General features: G+C 48.7%; 3 protein-coding genes across 3 annotated transcripts; 2 read left to right on the top strand and 1 right to left on the bottom strand.

Annotated features, from left to right (window-relative positions):
• The first annotated feature begins 448 nt into the window (after positions 1 to 448).
• On the top strand, positions 449 to 1,167 carry LOC118944481 (nibrin-like). The gene is made up of 3 exons (XM_036964028.1): positions 449 to 572; positions 794 to 894; positions 1,025 to 1,167. Exons 1-3 carry the CDS (start codon positions 493 to 495, stop codon positions 1,165 to 1,167), a joined length of 324 nt encoding a protein of 107 aa, XP_036819923.1. The 5' UTR covers positions 449 to 492.
• A 786-nt stretch (positions 1,168 to 1,953) lies between these two features.
• LOC118964351 (nibrin-like) lies at positions 1,954 to 5,878 on the top strand. Its single transcript, XM_036975429.1, has 6 exons — positions 1,954 to 1,974; positions 2,186 to 2,266; positions 3,327 to 3,470; positions 3,574 to 3,687; positions 4,084 to 4,133; positions 5,465 to 5,878. Exons 1-6 carry the CDS (start codon positions 1,954 to 1,956, stop codon positions 5,493 to 5,495), a joined length of 441 nt encoding a protein of 146 aa, XP_036831324.1. The 3' UTR covers positions 5,496 to 5,878.
• A 468-nt stretch (positions 5,879 to 6,346) lies between these two features.
• On the bottom strand, positions 6,347 to 16,723 carry LOC110520781 (oxidative stress-induced growth inhibitor 2). The gene is made up of 6 exons (XM_036967219.1): positions 15,642 to 16,723; positions 10,565 to 10,659; positions 10,257 to 10,393; positions 9,944 to 10,135; positions 9,674 to 9,768; positions 6,347 to 9,494 (listed from the first exon to the last, which is right to left on the bottom strand). Exons 2-6 carry the CDS (start codon positions 10,629 to 10,631, stop codon positions 8,315 to 8,317), a joined length of 1,671 nt encoding a protein of 556 aa, XP_036823114.1. The 5' UTR covers positions 10,632 to 10,659; positions 15,642 to 16,723; the 3' UTR covers positions 6,347 to 8,314.
• Positions 16,724 to 18,440: the final 1,717 nt, after the last annotated feature.

The raw sequence follows: 18,440 nt of genomic DNA, 5'->3' as shown, positions 1-18,440 counted from the left end.
ATTACTACTAGTAGCACTTCTACCTCTAATATCCCTACTACTACCGTTACCACTAGTAGCACTTCTACCTCTAATATCTCTACTGCTACCATTACCACTAGTAGCACTTCTACCTCTAATATCTCTACTGCTACTACCATTACCACTAGTAGCACTTCTGCCTCTAATATCTCTACCGGCTACCTACTATAACTAATTTATAACGGTCATCATCACCAATACATCACAACTACCATCATCATTACTACTACCACCACCACTATCCCTACCGTCATTAAACTACTATCATTACCGTCAACCCTACTACCCGTACATCTCCTATTTGGAATAATAATCACAATAATAATAATACATCTCTCTCACTCACTCCTCTCCAGCAAAAGCGTCTGAGTTAGGCAGTGAGTTGTGGAGGTGGGAGGAGCCAGCTCTTGGAGGAGGGGTCTGTCTGTCCCTGTGTCACTCCTGGAATCACCATTGAGCTGTGTGATTGGCATGGCAACGGGAAACTCCCAAGCACTACTGTCCCATTCCACTAAGAAGTGGGCAGACTCTGTGGGGAGGATTCTACAGAGGTACACACATTGCAGTATCATAAAGACAGAGTGCAGTTTGAATGTGTTCCACACCTAAAAAATTGAACTACACAAACAATTGAGACATTCCCAAAGGTTTTGAGACTTGAGGCTTTTCCTATGTATATTCACTGGTGTTACACTTCTTCTCTGCAGCTCTGAAATGAGACTAACTGGTTGTGTCAGCACAGTCTATATTTACCATCTCTCACGCTCTCCAGGAAAGGTCTTCGATTCATCACAGAGTCTGAGATCGGATTGGCTGCCATCTATGTCAGCTGTGACAAGTACTGCAATCCCTCCAATCAGAAGGCTGACTCAGGTGGGTGGGCCTCTCATACGGTGAATCATAGTCTCAGTTTTTATTTTGAGTTCCTGATTTTATAATGATATGCATTTATATAGTGAAGTCAACACTTGTATTGTTGTTAATGTGTTTCTCCCCTGGTCAGAATCCATGAGAATGAAACCCACCATCCCTGGCGCCACGCTATCCCAGAATGCACCAGTGGACGAGACGGTAATGCCAGCGGTGTCTCAGAACATCACAGCCTATGCTGTAAACACAGAGCCGTCACAGGGCATCAGTGGGTAAGACGCACACACACACACACACACACACACACACACAACCTGAGCTCCAAACTCACTGTTCTATTTGAGTGCATCAGGCTGATCTGTGTTTTCTTATCCCCGAGTAGGGCGGGCGTGGCTGGGGTAAGCGCAGTTGGAGAGACCCCTGAGATTGACCAGAGCCGGACCACCTCTCATCTTAACCGACCCAAACCCTCAGGCCGAGAGCTGGCCGGGACCTGCACAGTGGCAGAGACTATGATGTCATCATTCAGCGCCTCAGACAGTGCTGGTGGTGGCGGCTCGGACAGAAAAAAGGGAGAGCTACAACATCCAGGTAGAATAGTTTCTAATGACAGAGTGGGTGGGTGTCAGAGTTACAGTAGGAAAGTTCTGGCGTGGGCCATATAAACTGAAAACACGGGTCTGCTAAATGACATTGTATTATCATGATATTAGGTGGAGGGAAAGGTGATGCTATCACCAGATTCCTGGCCACAGCCCCTCGGACCAACGGAGGAGTGCAGACGATGTCTCCACAGAATCGCTCCTCCCAGAAACAACAGGTCTCGCAGAAATGTTCCCCCCAGAAACAGTCTACCCTCACTAATTTCTTCCAGCCTGTTGGCAAGAAAAGGCAAGCGCAGCTCTCTGGAGATATCCATACAATTCCACACAGTGGCTTATCAATCATGAGTTAATGGTGATATTATATACAGACACCAATGTTTTCTGTCTCAGACCTAGGGAAGGCGAGGAGTCCCCTACTGTCCAATCAGAGGCCAAGTTCTCCAGGAGGGAAGAAGACATGGAGAATACGAAGAGGACAGTACCACAGCACTCAGAGACCTTGATTTTAATTAAAAATATAAAAATTGATAGCTTCTACTTCTGTTTCATTGAAAATATCTGCCATTTTTAAAATCACTGAATTGTAATTTCAGTTTACTTCCTGAATTGACTGCCTTCCTCAGCCCTGGTTTCTATGACGTGACTATTATTATGAACTATCCTCCATCTTCTGTCTCCCCCCCCCCAAGTCAAAACCAGTTAATGGTGTGACCCCTGGTCATCTGGAAGAGCCAGAGACTGATGCCAAACCTGTCAAACAGGACGCCTCAGTAAGTCCTGTCTGTATCTGTCTGGAGTAGGGGCCAGTGGGAAAGAGTTAGGTCTATCAGTAACTGGTCTGGAGTAGGGTCCAGTGGGGAAGAGTTAGGTCTGGAGTAGGGGCCAGTGGGGAAGAGTTAGGTCTGGAGTAGGGGCCAGTGGGGAAGAGTTAGGTCTGGAGTAGGGGCCAGTGGGAAAGAGTTAGGTCTATCAGTAACTGGTCTGGAGTAGGGGCCAGTGGGGAAGAGTTAGGTCTATCAGTAACTGGTCTGGAGTAGGGGCCAGTGGGGAAGAGTTAGGTCTGTCAGTAACTGGTCTGGAGTAGGGGCCAGTGGGGAAGAGTTAGGTCTGTCAGTAACTGGTCTGGAGTAGGGGCCAGTGGGGAAGAGTTAGGTCTATCAGTAACTGGTCTGGAGTAGGGGCCAGTGGGGAAGAGTTAGGTCTGTCAGTAACTGGTCTGGAGTAGGGGCCAGTGGGGAAGAGTTAGGTCTGTCAGTAACTGGTCTGGAGTAGGGGTCAGTGGGGAAGAGTTAGGTCTGTCAGTAACTGGTCTGGAGTAGGGGCCAGTGAGGAAGAGTTAGGTCTGTCAGTAACTGGTCTGGAGTAGGGGCCAGTGGGGAAGAGTTAGGTCTATCAGTAACTGGTCTGGAGTAGGGGTCAGTGGGGAAGAGTTAGGTCTGTCAGTAACTGGTCTGGAGTAGGGGCCAGTGGGGAAGAGTTAGGTCTGTCAGTAACTGGTCTGGAGTAGGGGCCAGTGGGGAAGAGTTAGGTCTATCAGTAACTGGTCTGGAGTAGGGGCCAGTGGGGAAGAGTTAGGTCTGGAGTAGGGTCCAGTGGGGAAGAGTTAGGTCTATCAGTAACTGGTCTGGAGTAGGGGCCAGTGGGGAAGAGTTAGGTCTGTCAGTAACTGGTCTGGAGTAGGGGCCAGTGGGGAAGAGTTAGGTCTATCAGTAACTGGTCTGGAGTAGGGGCCAGTGGGGAAGAGTTAGGTCTGTCAGTAACTGGTCTGGAGTAGGGGCCAGTGGGGAAGAGTTAGGTCTGTCAGTAACTGGTCTGTGTGTTGTGATGTAGGGTTTAGGGGGTGAGAATCTCCCCAGCAGACTTATAGTGGTGGAGTTCAAATCCCTCACCGTGGCAACACCGGCAAGACCTAAACCACGCCCTATGGAGACGCACGGCAATGTCAACAGGAAGGACTTTAAACGCTTCCGCAAGGTAGACCCCAGAATGCACCTCACCACAAGACAGGGTCATGGGACTCTGTTAGGTTAGTGTCTCTGTTTCTGTGTGTGTGTGTAGTAATGTGTGTGTGTTTCAGGTCCCAGTTCCCGGTGCCCAGGGTTTGCCCAACATCATCGGCGGGTCAGACCTGTTGGCCCACAACCGAGGCAAGAACTCTGAGCTGGAGGAGTGGCTGAGAGACGCAGCAGAGGTACACAGTCCTACTTCAGCTGCTGTTTACTACAATACTTACTGTCTGTTTAGCAACCCCTGAAACACACAAACACTCCTAGAAGAGAAGTACATGGTATTTACCATGAAATGGTACAGTAGTAACAAGGGATGGGGGGTTGAGGCTGGGTAGAGAGGAGATGGAGGGAGTTGAGGCTGGGTAGAGAGGAGATGGAGGGAGTTGAGGCTGGGTAGAGAGGAGATGGAGGGGGCTGGGGCTGGGTAGAGAGGAGATGGAGGGGGTTGAGGCTGGGTAGAGAGGAGATGGAGGGGGCTGAGGCTGGGTAGAGAGGAGATGGAGGGGGCTGAGGCTGGGTAGAGAGGAGATGGAGGTTTGTGGGTCTGTGACTCAAAGCCCTGTGTCTGTGTGTTTCAGGATGAGCGTCAGAACAAGAAAGAGGAGACTTTGGGAGATGACCTCTTCAGGTACGAGGACAAGGCTTGTCAGGCTGCAAACACCAAAACAATCAACCCAAACCAATTTGGGTCACATTATTTCAGGTGGAGAGCACCACAGTCTACAGTACAATGTAAACCAAGCTGTAGCCCGGGCTATTGGTTGGAAGAAGTTTTGATCCAGGCTGGGAATGAATGGATGAATGTGGAGTGATGTTGATTATGTTGAACCCTCCAGCCCCCAAGGTAGAAAAAGTCAGCCACTCCATCTGCAGTCTGCAGTGGAGCAGAAGGGTTGGAGCACCCAGCTTACACAAACATCACATTCCCAGAGGGCATTGCGCCGTGTTCAAGGACGTCACTACCAGACACAAGACAACAGCGCCCTACAGGCTGACGCACACACAGCTGCCTGCCCACATGATGACTGGGACTAGAAGCTGTCTGCTGAGCTCTTCACTACTCCACATTCATTCATCTATTCATTCCCTTAACCCCAATTCAGAAACACAAGACAACATTGACTGCCCAGCAACATTGTAGCTGTAGTCCAACCAACATGGCTGATCTCAGGTTTTTATCCCAGCTAAACGATGATTCACATTAGATAGAACTGTATTCTCCCTCAAGGAGAAATGAGCTGGTCCCCTGCATACGTACAATACACATCAACACCATTTTTGGAATCGCCTGTCAAATAGTCATCTGAAAAGGACCGTTTAGACCAAGACCCACAGAACAGAGAGAAACATTCCTGATGTGAGTGGGTGGATCTTCGTTTGGGACGGTTTGGGCTTGTTGTCACTGACCAATCAGCGCCCAGTGATTCCTGCGTCACACCTGGTTGTCTGGGTGCTGGTGATGTAAGCACACGCTAGGGCTGCTGCATTTTCCCTGGCTAAGCAGAAAAGGGTGTGTGCGTGCCTGCCTGGAGCGAGACTGTGCTGTTTGATCATTGAGTCATGATGCCCACTCAGTCATGCATGGCCAGAGGACAGCGCCGGCTACTAAGAAAACAAGCCACGGTTTTATGTTTTTGGGTCTGGCCTGAACCCGTCTCCCAGACTTAGTTTATTGGGAGGATGTTTGGTTTGAGTTCTTCAAACCCGGCCAGAGGTTTACAGAGCTGGCTTAATTTGGGCTATTTTTAATATTTGTCCAAAATGCATCCAGGATTGATCTAGCAGGAATGTTAAAAGCCTGAGTGTTTAAGTGGGATGTCTGGATGGCCACTGCCCTGACTTAACCTGTGTGTGTGTGTGTGTGTGTGTGTGTGTGTGTGTGTGTGTGTGTGTGTGTGTGTGTGTGTGTGTGTGTGTGTGTGCGTGCGTGTGCGTGCGTGCGTGCGTGCGTGCGTGTAGGTACAACCCCAAACCCACCAAGAAAAGATGAGAGCACCTGGTTGTAACATGTGAAGCCCTGTTGACAAATGTTCATCTTAAGACACAGGAAGGGATGCCAACACCCCATGGAATGTTTTGGCTTCTAGAATTCTCCGTTTGATAGAACTGCCATCTCCGCTCCACTAATAATGTTCAGGAATGGATCTTGAGTTAACTCTGGTCATTTTGAGTACAATGATCAAGAGGGGCCTGTCAATGACAAATTTTAACAATGTTTGTCGGTGATAGATGTGGGCAGAAATGTCTGTCTATGTACTGTACACTAACTATATACCTTGATTTAGTCACTGATGGCGAGCTATGTAAACAAATAAATAGGTTTTACGTTTCAAGATTTTTATTTGTTCATAATAAAAAATACAGTATACAAAACATATTAAAAAGTCATTTGAGTTGTACAAGAGAGGAGTCCAACTCTACCAAGCACAAAGCAGCGTGTCTGTCTGTTGTGAACAGGAGAAGACCGTGGGTTATGTGTTGTAAGACAGTAGTAGAAAACCCTGGTTAGACCCCAGGGGTTGGGGTCCTTTTGCTGTTTCCTTTTCTTATTAATCAACCCCTAGTTAACCCTTCTCATCAAGGCACCTACTGTGTAGATTGGACATGTAGGTGTAATTAGCCATAAGCTGATGGCCTATCTGGGAGCAAGGTTGAGTGACTACCACCACCTTACAATTACACCTATCCACTGATTCATCTTTTCAGGTCTGGATGTAGTGCCTAAGGGCTGGTTAGTTTGGAATACAGCATATTGACCAGGAACTGTCCATACATTTTCAGTTTGCTGATCTGGTCAACAATCTATATTTTATCCCAATTCCACAATTTGTTTCGTTTTTCTTTTCTGCAAGCAGCTTCAGTCTTGAGGATGACTGCATGCGGAAATAAACTGCATATGAATAAACACATTCTAAAGGCGACTGACTGGTTCAATAAATGAATGAAACTCCACCCTCAGTCCTCACAGCTTTACATACAGTAACAGGTATTTGGCACAACAAACACATGAGGCGTATGATGGCTGTGTGAAAGTGACATGGTATGAGAAATGTCACAGAGAATACTATACGGACCTGGAATCAGAGCCACAGGCATAATATTTACTCCATAATGGCAACCAGAAAATGTGCATTTAACAGTCATTATGACTTCAATAGGCGATAGTCGACTCCTGATAAATGCAATGGACTAGCAGTTTTGTATTCAGACTGATGGACGTCAAAGAATGCACCTACAGTTTGCGTTTATCCAATGTACACTTATCAGGAGTCGTCGACTAGTAGTAGTTTATAGACCCCTTTCTGTGTTAACATTGCTGCAAATTGGTGGCAGCAAAAAAGCCTATATTTAGATGTTACTTATGAGTGCATTTCACACTACTTTTGGATTATAATTGGATTTTAAAGCTCGTATGAATGTCCTGCTTAATATAACGTTTGTGTTACCCCAAATCAACTGCATTATTCTTAAAAAACACTTCAACTTCAACCAGTAAAATGGCTATTTGACTAGCTTTTGCTACAGCCTATGTCAATGAGCGTTAGCATTCTAGCTAACAACTGCTGCATCCAAAATAGTTATTTTTCAAAGATCACAACCAGATATAGTCTTAGCGACTGTTCCAGCTAGAATCAAAACATCACGGTAAGCATATGAGACTCCAAAAAGTGATTTTGTTGTGAGTAATATCGTAAATCTACGCTATGTTGGATGGATGCAGATGGCGATGGATTTCTTACTGCAGCCGAGAGTCACGCGCATCTGCATGACTTCAGTGTGTCTAAAAAACACTATTTGGCATTTTGTTATGGTCTAACATCAATAGAGAACTCTTATGTCCCATTGTTTGAAATCAGGCTGACATGTACAGTAAGTTAGCAATGAGTTATCTGATCCAGAATACATTCAGGTCAGGTGTGTGAGTGGAAGGGTTTGCGTAGGAAAAGCGTTAAGTGGAGCGCTCCAACCATAGTGAGTTAGTTCTACTTCGTCTGATTAGGATGGTGATGGGGTTTTTGATGAATCTGTTATTCATCTGTTACTTCAACGTTCCCCTTACATCCTGGTCTGCCAGATACTACTTGGGGTCTGAAGCTTGGCACTGATGAGAAACTCAGAATTGAGATGATGGCAGGAACACTATAGCAGCTATGGGCCTATCTCTACAAAGTTCCATTTCCTTGAAGCTTTAAAGGGGAGTTGTAGTGGTTCACAGTCCATTGTGTGGTGAAGGCCATCAGAGAAATAGTAGAACAATTGTTTAAAGTAGATGAGAAATCAAAAAATGCACTTGCATGAAAGACAAGGTGAGCAAATAACAAAAACTAATACCATTACAAAATGTCAGAAATATGACTTAAAAAACATTGTCACACTGCAGATTGGATTTCTGGATAGAGGACATTAAACCCTGTGACAGCTTCCCAGCAGAAACCAGAACAGTGGAGCTGTAACGGATGGTGGGCTGAACCTGGTCATGAACTGTAACTAGCCTGCCTCCACTTCCATTGTTTTCAGTTCTCTCAGAAGTGGTAAGAAAGCTTCAGAGTTCAAATAGGCATGTCCACTGCAAACAATAAAATATTAAAAAACGTACTGTTTGGCTTTGCCCTTTTAACTCAGAACTCCATTGGTTATAGTAGCTATTTTTACTAAGATGAACCCCCTCCTCTTCCTCCTTCCTCTCCTCCCTTTCTCCACCTCCTTCCTCTCCTTTCTCCCTTCACTTAAATAAAGATGCCTCTTCCTCCTCTCTTTCTCTCGCTTCCAACTCATTCACCACCTCGTGCCTCTCTATCCACACTTCACCTAGATAAACTCTCCTCCTCCTACTCCTCCCCCTTCTGCGATCAGCTTGCCTTTCTTCTTCAGTCTCTTGAGCAGGCAGGAGGCAATGCCTAGAGCACCGCCCTTTAGGAAGCGAACAAAGTTGTCTCCCACCAGCGGGCCCATGGCGAACAGTCCTGGGTCCTTGGTGCACTCGAAGGTGTAGGGGTGCACATCCACAGGGTTCTGCTTGCAGGAGATGGGTTTGGTGGGGTCCAGTCCCAGGTACTGGCCCTGGCCCTTGAGGAAGAACAGGTTGGGATGGGTGCCGATCAACACCAGGGCCATGGAGATCTTAAAGGCCTTGAGGGAGTTGCTCCCCTGCAGGACACACTTCATGTCTGGCTGGAAGGACACCACACAGTGCTCTGGGAAGCTGGTGTAGTCAGGGAACAGAACGGGACCACCACTGGCGGCCATGTTATTTGTGGTGGGTTGGGGCTTGGAGCACATCTTGGAGCAGACTGAGGCGGCCATGCTGGGAAGGCCATTGGTGGTGGAGGTGGCAGCCATGTTTGGTGTTGTGTGGGTCTGGGAGTGCATCATGTGGTAGACCTTGTGGTATTCTGGGTAGAGGGTCTTGGGTAGCTGTTTAAAGATGAGGCCTGGGTCGTCTACGTGTTTGCGGAAGGCATGCAGCACGGAAATGTTGTTGTTACAAGCGCACAAAACCGCATCCGCCGCGCTTAACCCCGCCCCCACAATCAGCACCGGATCAGAGTTTGGCCCAAGCTTCTTCCGGCTCACAGCCAATCCCAGGGCAGAGATGCTGTGGAACACGAAGGGAAGCTCCTCCCCCTCCACACCCAGCTGAGCTGGCGAATCAGACGCGCCCGTGGCCAGAACTACATTCTCCGAAAACAGGCAGAAGGGAACGTGGGTGTCGCCCTGCACCCGCTGGTACCCCCTCACCTCCCACAGGCCCCCACCTCCCCCTTCGTCTACACCTTCACCCTCCCTCCCCTCGTACACCCCCTTTCCCCCCACCCCCAACCCTCCTTGGCCATTCTCTAGACCCTCCCCCTCGGGTCCACGGAAAAGTTTCTGCACAGAGGTCACGTAGGTGTTGTCAACAAAGTTCTGCTTCAGGCCCATTAGCTTGACGTAGTTACGGTAGTAAGACGAGATCTCCTCTGGAGTGGCCCGGTTGTTGGTCACGCCCCTGGGACGGGGGGGGGGGGGGGGGGGAAGCACTCGTTGTCAAACAAAATATATTTTAGTAAACTCTTAACGTATTAAGGAATTTTAAGCTGTCTCATTGTTTTGAATGTATTTAACTTCATTGCAGCATCTCTCTATCCCTCTCCATCCCTCCCTCTCTGCATTTGCCATTGTCAGTACCTGCATTTGCCATTGTTAGTCAGGTCTCGGTAGTTGATCCCTGGCAGTTCCATCCAGATGCCCAGACTGATGGTCAGCATGGAGCCCTCCATCACCTAGAAGAGAGAGAAAAGAGAGGATTGGAGGTGAGGATTGGAACATATGGATGAGGAGATTTGGGGGTGAAGTCTTTCCAGGTTTCCCAGGCATAGCTCTGCCCAGCACCATGGGTGAGGTGTAGGGGTAAATGAATGGGGAAAGGAGGGTGTAAGCTGTTTAGGAATAACTCACGTGCCAGGCCCCTCCAGGCGTTGCCCTGCCCAGCACCAGGTGAGGGAGGTGCTGCTGCTTGTCTCTTCTCCACTGTAGCACAGGGGGAAACTCGTAGCCAAAATCCGCATTGGGGTGCAGCAGGGTGTCAAACAGCACCGCTACAGGGTTTCCTGACCGCCCCTCCAGACCTTCACTCAGATACTCCAGATCCTGCATAGAGAGACCAGATCATGTTTCAATGTTTGTGTTTGTCAACTGTGATCTCTGTGTGTGTGTGTGTGTGTATGTATGTGCGCTGTATATGTGTTTAAAGCAATGCTTTGATGTTCACCTGTTCAGTGATGGGCAGGTGTCTGGTCTCCTGTAACTTCCTGTACAGAACAGGGTTTGGGTGAACAGCTGAAGGGTCCAGGTAGGGCTTGTAGCCACTCAGCAGGTAGGACAGGCAGATACCTGATGGCCCGTTACCTACACAGACATACAGAGGAGAGAATCAAATGTTTGCAATGTCAGAGGTTACCTGTGAATGATGACGGCGGGCGAGGTGAGATGGCAAAGAGGTGCTAGCCTCTCGGGGCAGAGTTAGAGGTTAGGGTTAGATGTTAGCGGTCAGGGGTCAGAGGTTAGGGCTAAACATACCTATGATGACCACAGGCAGTGTGGGGGGATGCTCTCGAGGCACAGTGGTCTCTTCCAGAAGAGGCATGGCTGTAGCCAGGGCCAGAGCCGGCACACTGAGAGAGAGAGAGAGAGAGAGAGAGAGAGAGAGAGAGAGAGAAAAGGGGTCACCATGGTGACAGGATGGATGGATACGGGTAAACAAAGTGAAGATGGTTGGTGGTTGCAGACAGTCTTTCATTCTCTCACAGGTTAAGTGAGTCAGGTACAGTAGAGTGAGTGTGGGACTGCCAAATCATACAGAGAGAATGTCTGCTTGGCCAACAGTAGAGCTGTCGTACGTTAGAGTGTGTTAGCTAGTGCCTTTTAGCTGAGAGAGAGGGTTGTGGTCTGTGAAATTACTGCAGTTGTCACTTCTCAGTCTGCTTCTTAGTCTGGTGTGACAGGTTCAAACCAGACTGGATCGGCCGTCACGGTTGTTGTTTTATGTGAGCATAGATCCCATCCCTCGGTCTGTCTCTATCGACGCTCAGCTGACTCTCCAGCACACACACAGGGAATAAAACAACTCTATTCATCCTGCTATTGTGTCCGTCTCTCTCTCCGTTTCTTTCTCTGTCTGTCTGTCTCTCTCTGCACACACACACACACATCCAATCAGGACCACAACACCCCTCCCTCCCTCCCCTGCCACCCCGCCGTGCCCCCTGCATCGTACACACAGCCCGTGGCTAGACGAACCAACGCTTCCCAAACAAAAGACAGTATGCATCAAATCTATGGAGGCTCAGGTCTGTTGTGCCACGGTGCCATTGTGTGTATGTGTATGCGTGTTTATGTTATATGGCGGTGCCATTGTGTGTCAGGCGGGGTGGAAATCCCCCCTGATCACTCCCAGCAGGCTCTAATCCTGCCAGGCCTGTTTATATATTTACAGCCCTTTTCACCGGCCGGTGCAGTGGGAATGTAGACCTGGCACACTGACAGACTAGACAAGAGGGGCGCGCCTCCCTACCCCCATCCCCATACACACCCACCCAAACATCTCCCCTCTAACCCTGCCTCATGCACACACCTCCTCCCGGTTCCCCTGCTTCTCACCACCATCCCTCCCACCTCCCCTGACATGCATCCACCATCCCTCCCACCTCCCCTCTGACATGCACCCACCATCCCTCCCACCTCCCCTGACATGCACCCACCATCCCTCCCACCTCCCCTCTGACATGCAGCCACCATCCCTCCCACCTCCCCTCTGACATGCATCCACCATCCCTCCCACCTCCCCTCTGACATGCACCCACCATCCCTCCCACCTCCCCTGACATGCACCCACCATCCCTCCCACCTCCCCTCTGACATGCAGCCACCATCCCTCCCACCTCCCCTCTGACATGCATCCACCCCCCCCCCCTCTGACATGCACCCACCATCCCTCCCACCTCCCCTCTGACATGCACCCACCATCCCTCCCACCTCCCCTCTGACATGCACCCACCATCCCTCCCACCTCCCCTCTGACATGCACCCACCATCCCTCCCACCTCCCACCTCCCCTCTGACACGCACCCACCATCCTTCCCACCTACCCTCTGACATGCACCCACCATCCCTCCCACCTCCCACCACCCCTCTGACACGCACCCACCATCCTTCCCACCTACCCTCTGACACGCACCCACCATCCTTCCCACCTACCCTCTGACATGCACCCACCATCCCTCCCACCTCCCCTCTGACAAGCAGCCACCATCCCTCCCACCTCCCCTCTGACATGCACCCACCATCCCTCCCACCTCCCCTCTGACATGCAGCCACCATCCCTCCCACCTCCCCTCTGACATGCAGCCACCATCCATCCCACCTCCCCTCTGACATGCATCCACCCCCCCCCCCTCTGACATGCATCCACCATCCCTCCCATCTCCCCTGACATGCAGCCACCATCCCTCCCACCTCCCCTGACATGCACCCACCATCCCTCCCACCTCCCCTGACATGCACCCACCATCCCTCCCACCTCCCCTCTGACATGCACCCACCATCCCTCACACCTCCCCTGACATGCATCCACCCCCTCTGACATGCATCCACCATCCTTCCCACCTCCCCTCTGACATGCACCCACCATCCCTCCCACCTCCCCTCTGGCATGCATCCCCCCCCCCCCCCCCCCCCCTCTGACATGCATCCACCATCCTTCCCACCTCCCCTGACATGCAGCCACCATCCCTCCCACCTCCCCTCTGACACGCACCCATCTCCCCTCCCACCTACCCTCTGACACGCACCCACCATCCCCCCCACCTCCCCTCTGACATGCACCCATCTCCCCTTCCACCTACCCTCTGACACGTACCCACCATCCCCCCCACCTCCCCTGACATGCACCCACCATCCCTCCCACCTCCCCTGACATGCACCCACCATCCCTCCCACCTCCCCTCTGACATGCACCCACCATCCCTCCCACCTCCCCTGACATGCATCCACCCCCTCTGACATGCATCCACCATCCTTCCCACCTCCCCTCTGACATGCACCCACCATCCCTCCCACCTCCCCTCTGGCATGCATCCCCCCCCCCCCCTCTGACATGCATCCACCATCCTTCCCACCTCCCCTGACATGCAGCCACCATCCCTCCCACCTCCCCTCTGACACGCACCCATCTCCCCTCCCACCTACCCTCTGACACGCACCCACCATCCCCCCCACCTCCCCTCTGACATGCACCCATCTCCCCTTCCACCTACCCTCTGACACGTACCCACCATCCCCCCCACCTCCCCTCTAACAAGCACGCACCTCCCTCCCGCATATCCCCCTTTCCACCTCCCACTCCCCTGCCCAGCCCTGGGTGAGAGAGCCCTGCAGGCTGTTTTTCACCCAGTGCTGGGGAGTTGGGTGTTACCCTTTTCAGTAAAAGTGGCAGGATTCCATACACTGGCCGTGCTCTGTTTGGGCGGGAGTACCAGAGAAAGTCATGGAGGGAGCAGGCAGTGGGTATTGTAGAGCCGTGCCCCCTGTTTGGCAGGCTAAATCTGGCATTTCCACACCACTGACCAATTTACATGGTCACCAACATTCAGCCAGCTTACTCACATGGAGGGGGGGGATATACGCAAAACTTTTACTGTAAAGCACTTTGTGACTTTATTTTGTTGTTAAAAGCACTATATAAAAAAGCACTATATATATATATATATATATATATATATAAAAACGTATTAATACATTGATTTGTTATGCCGTGGCTTGAATGGGTTAGGTTCAGTACCAGGGTTGAATGGGTTAGGTTCAGTACCAGGGTTGAATGGGTTAGGTGGCAGTGCCAGGGTTGAATGGGCTAGGTGGCAGTGCCAGGGTTGAATGGGTTAGGTGGCAGTGCCAGGGTTGAATGGGCTAGGTGGCAGTGCCAGGGTTGAATGGGCTAGGTGGCAGTGCCAGGGTTGAATGGGTTAGGTGGCAGTGCCAGGGTTGAATGGGTTAGGTGGCAGTGCCAGGGTTGAATGGGCTAGGTGGCAGTGCTAGGGTTGAATGGGCTAGGTGGCAGTGCCAGGGTTGAATGGGTTAGGTGGCAGTGCCAGGGTTGGGGTCAATTCCCTACCAACTTAACAAGCCAGGGGACACTTGTTACATCAGATAAACAATTTTGTTACTCTCAGGGCAAAAATCACTCAGTATCTGCGCCTGTACAAAGCCTGTACCTTTTAAGTGTAAACAGGAATAAAGATGTTATGTTAAATATGTTAAATAGGAAGAAAAACTTTACATATTTTCATGACTTTTATTCGCTGTTAAAAATAACAAGTTCCAACTTTGTACAGGTGCCACGAACTTTGTACTGTGTCGGAATATCAATGGTGTGATGTTCAATAGTCTATCATTACCTTTGGCTGTTCTCTCTCTCAGCATCGGCACAGTTCTCCCAGTAAATGTGGTTTTTGTTAAGTTTGCTGTGTAAATTGTTCAAAGCAGTCTATTTACATAGAGTTCTATGGTTTTTTAAACTTTGAAATCAATGGTTTTTGTTTGGTATACATTTTAAAGTGAAAAATCTGAGACAAAGCATAATTCCGTTACCGTGGAGATGCCCAGCTTTAGTATTCCCTGCATGTGAAAGTGCTGATATAAAGCCAACTGCATCAGGCTGGTATTCTGAGCTGGAATGTTTAGTAATAGCTATTTGATCTGTTTTAGCTGTAATTGTGCTTTATGTTCTTGTACTGTAAAGCCTTGTTTACACCATGCACTAACGTGAGTTTGGGGATCTGATCAATATGATCCAATCACTACCTGATTATGGTTTGTTTTGTTTACAGATTGTATTAAAATGTGTCTCTTATTCATCCACTGTGTCCGCATTGTAGCCAGATTAGCTGTTATTTGACAGATAATCTGGCCAGACAGATAATAATAATATTGAATTATTTAAAGACATTTACTGATTACAAAAGTCAATGCTTCTGGTACCTGACAATGAGTTTAGAGGCAGGTATATTGATGATTTAAATGGTTTGGCTTATGTGCCTGACTACCTCCGAAGGTGGTCAGGAAGATCGGATCACAATGTGGCTGTTAATCGTCTATACCGTTCTACGAATGTGGGCACAATCAGAATGAGGACAAAGTGTGCATGTTAGCACCAGGTATAAACAGGGCTTAATTCAACCCTCCATTTGGCTAACTATGCCTATACCACAATAATAATTTAGCAAATGTGTCATATTTCTGAGACAAAAATGTATATTGTTACTGTAATCAATGTTACATTATCTACAAATAGGCTTGTGGGTTGCAAATACCGCCCATCACAGGACTTCTCTAGTCTAAAAGATACTGCGATTTTGGCCCGGTACACAATCTATACAGCATCCTATATTAGGCTGCTATAGGGTATGCTACTGTCTCTCCGCATCCGTGATCTTGAGAGTGGGCACATATGCGAATTGCGACAATTTCATAATCCTTGTAGGGTACTGCCTATAATTTATGTCAGACACTCCCGGCCATCCTCTAGCTCTCCGCATCCCTCCAAGAGAAAGCGGCAACACCATCCCTCAGCTCTGAAGCGGCAGCTCTGTAGGCTACTTACCTCCGTACGATGTATCTCTATATCTCCCAATCGCTCCTCTGTACGGCCGACGGCCGCCGCTCTCACTGTATATATGCAGTCGCCGGTGGGAGGCTCTATCGAGCTCATGAGATGACACACATACCACCTCCCTCACTCACTCTCACTTTCGCTCTCTCTCTCTCTCTCTTCGCAGTGAACAGACACTGTCTGATGAGATGTGTTTTAACCATTAATGACAGCATCCAATCCCGAATATGCTACTAATGTCACCCGATACTTGTATCTATCCACCTCAAGGACAGATGTCCTTATTTCAAGAGAGAGAACCCGGTTTCTGTGTTTGACCAAAGACTATGGATATACTGACAAGATACACGTCTCTGCGCCCTAAAATTGGACTCGTTGTCCACAAAGCTCCCGCCTATCTTTCTTCTTCTTCTTCTTCTTCTTCTTCTTCTTCTTCGGTATTATGACGGTCCGCAAACAAGCGTTAGATGTGCATGCCGACACCTACTGTAGGATGGTAAGGGTGGAAAAATAGCCATTGTACAATATAAAAAGGCATCATACAAAATTGTCCTACTTAAATTGTACACGTAAGAACTTAAGCATTACGAAACTTATATTCGATCAAATAAACCTGTAGCAAATTAGCTATTCATTAAGTTGACAAAATCTGACACTCTCATTGACCGCCATACAAAAACGTAATGCTTTGTAGGCGAAACAAGGAAAAATCGCCAGCTGGTGAGGGTGACAGATTTTCCGCAGAGCTGGGCATCTCTCTTCTTCCTCTCTGACTTGACTTCAGCGTCACATCGAAACTCGTTCAGTCGCGCTGCACCGGTAGGGCGGTATAGGGCGCGAGCACAGAGTCGTAGTCTCGGCAAAGAGCGCTCAGACCATTGCGCTGCTTCTTCTGGTTCAAGAACCTGACGAGGGAACTAAAATGTTTCAATTTGATGACGCTATATTGTAGTCAACGTTCATATTGGAACGCGACAGGAAATCCATATATGGGCCCAGACAACCATATTGGGGCGGCAGGTAGCATAGTGGTTAGAGTGTTGGACTAGTAACCGAAAGGTTGCAATATCGAATCCCCGAGCTGACAAAGTAAAAATCTGTCGTTCTGCCCCTGAATAAGGCAGTTAACCCACTGTTCCTAGGCCGTCATTGAAAATAATGATTTGTTCTTAACTGACTTGCCTAGTTAAATAAAGGTAAAGTAAATCAAATTAATTGGAACTCGCAGTCTACTAGCAAGGAACTGCTTAATTGGTCATAGAGCGTGACCAGCTAATTTGCACACCTACATCCAATCTTCATTAGCTACAAATCAATCTCAATAATCAACCACCCTCATAGTATTTAAACGGCATCCTTCTTCACACTTTTGCACATTGTCTTACAAACAGTCTGTACGACTAGTGCATGCTGTTTCTTGACTCAACCCAGCCTAAGGCGGGCCAGCTCAACCCTGGTCCATGACCGGCTACACTCGGGGTTAGCGACTCCTCAGGCTTCTTGCACAATGGGAGCAGCCAGCTCAACCTCGGTTCACTTCCGGGAGGTGCCAGCACAACCACGGCCTATGGCTGGAAGTTGGCCCTACCAGCACGCTCAGCACAACCACTTGTTCACAAATGGAGGCTGACCCAGCCTCCATTTGAAATTAATGAATTAGGCCCCTAATCTTTGGATTTCACATGACTGGGCAGGGGCGCAGTCATGGGTGGGCCTGGGAGGGCATAGGCCCACCCACTTGGAGCCAGGCCCACCCACTGGGGAGCCAGGCCCAGCCAATCAGAATTATTTTTTTCCCACAAAAGGGTAACTCGTCTGAGACGATCCCGCAGGTGAGGAAGCCTGTTGTGGAGGTCCTGGGCTGGCGTGGTTACACATGGTCTGCAGTTGTGAGGCTGGTTGGACATACTGCTAAATTCTCTAAAATGACATTGGATGTGGCTTATGGTAGAGAAACTAACATTCCTGCAGTTAGCATGCCAATTGCACACTGTGGCATTGTGATGTGTGACAAAACTGCATATTTTAGAGTGGCCTTTTATTGTCCCCAGCACAAGGTGTACCTATGTAATGCTGTTTAATCAGCTTCTTGATATGCCACACCTGTCAGGTGGATGCATTATCTTGGCAAAGGAGAAATGCTCACTAATGGGAATGTAAACAAATTTGTGCTCAACATTTGAGAGAAATACGCTTTTTGTGCGCATGGAAAATCAAATCAAATCAAATCAAATTTATTTATATAGCCCTTCGTACATCAGCTGATATCTCAAAGTGCTGTACAGAAACCCAGCCTAAAACCCCAAACAGCCTCAAGGCAGGTGTACAAGCACCTGAATGAATGAGATCTTTTATTTCAGGACCAACACTTTACATGTTGCGTTTTATATTTTTGTTGTTGTTTGTAACACATTAGCTTGAAAATCAAACGGAACAAAATCTTAAAACAAATTGTACTGAACAAAAATATAAATGCAACATGTAAAGTGTTGGTCTCTGTAGAGTGATGTCATTCTCCCTAACCCCTCCACTCAGGCTCTGAGCCCATGTCCCAGACAGACAGAACAACAACACCAGCATCCCTCATTCTGAAACAATACCTCTTCAGAACTAATGTGGTCTACTGGGCTCAGTCCTCTTCTTTATACACACTGGTCTTGGTAACCTGATGCATGAGAAACCAGCACATGTTGAAACTCAGTGGAACATGTTAAAATATCACCAAGGACAAGTGAAGTCATGGGTAAAAAGTACACAAATACAGGTGCACACCAGTGTACAATACAATAG

Source organism: Oncorhynchus mykiss, chromosome 3, assembly GCF_013265735.2.
Source record: "Oncorhynchus mykiss isolate Arlee chromosome 3, USDA_OmykA_1.1, whole genome shotgun sequence".
Lineage (NCBI taxonomy): Eukaryota > Metazoa > Chordata > Actinopteri > Salmoniformes > Salmonidae > Oncorhynchus > Oncorhynchus mykiss.
This window is presented reverse-complemented; position numbering and strand designations above follow the sequence as displayed.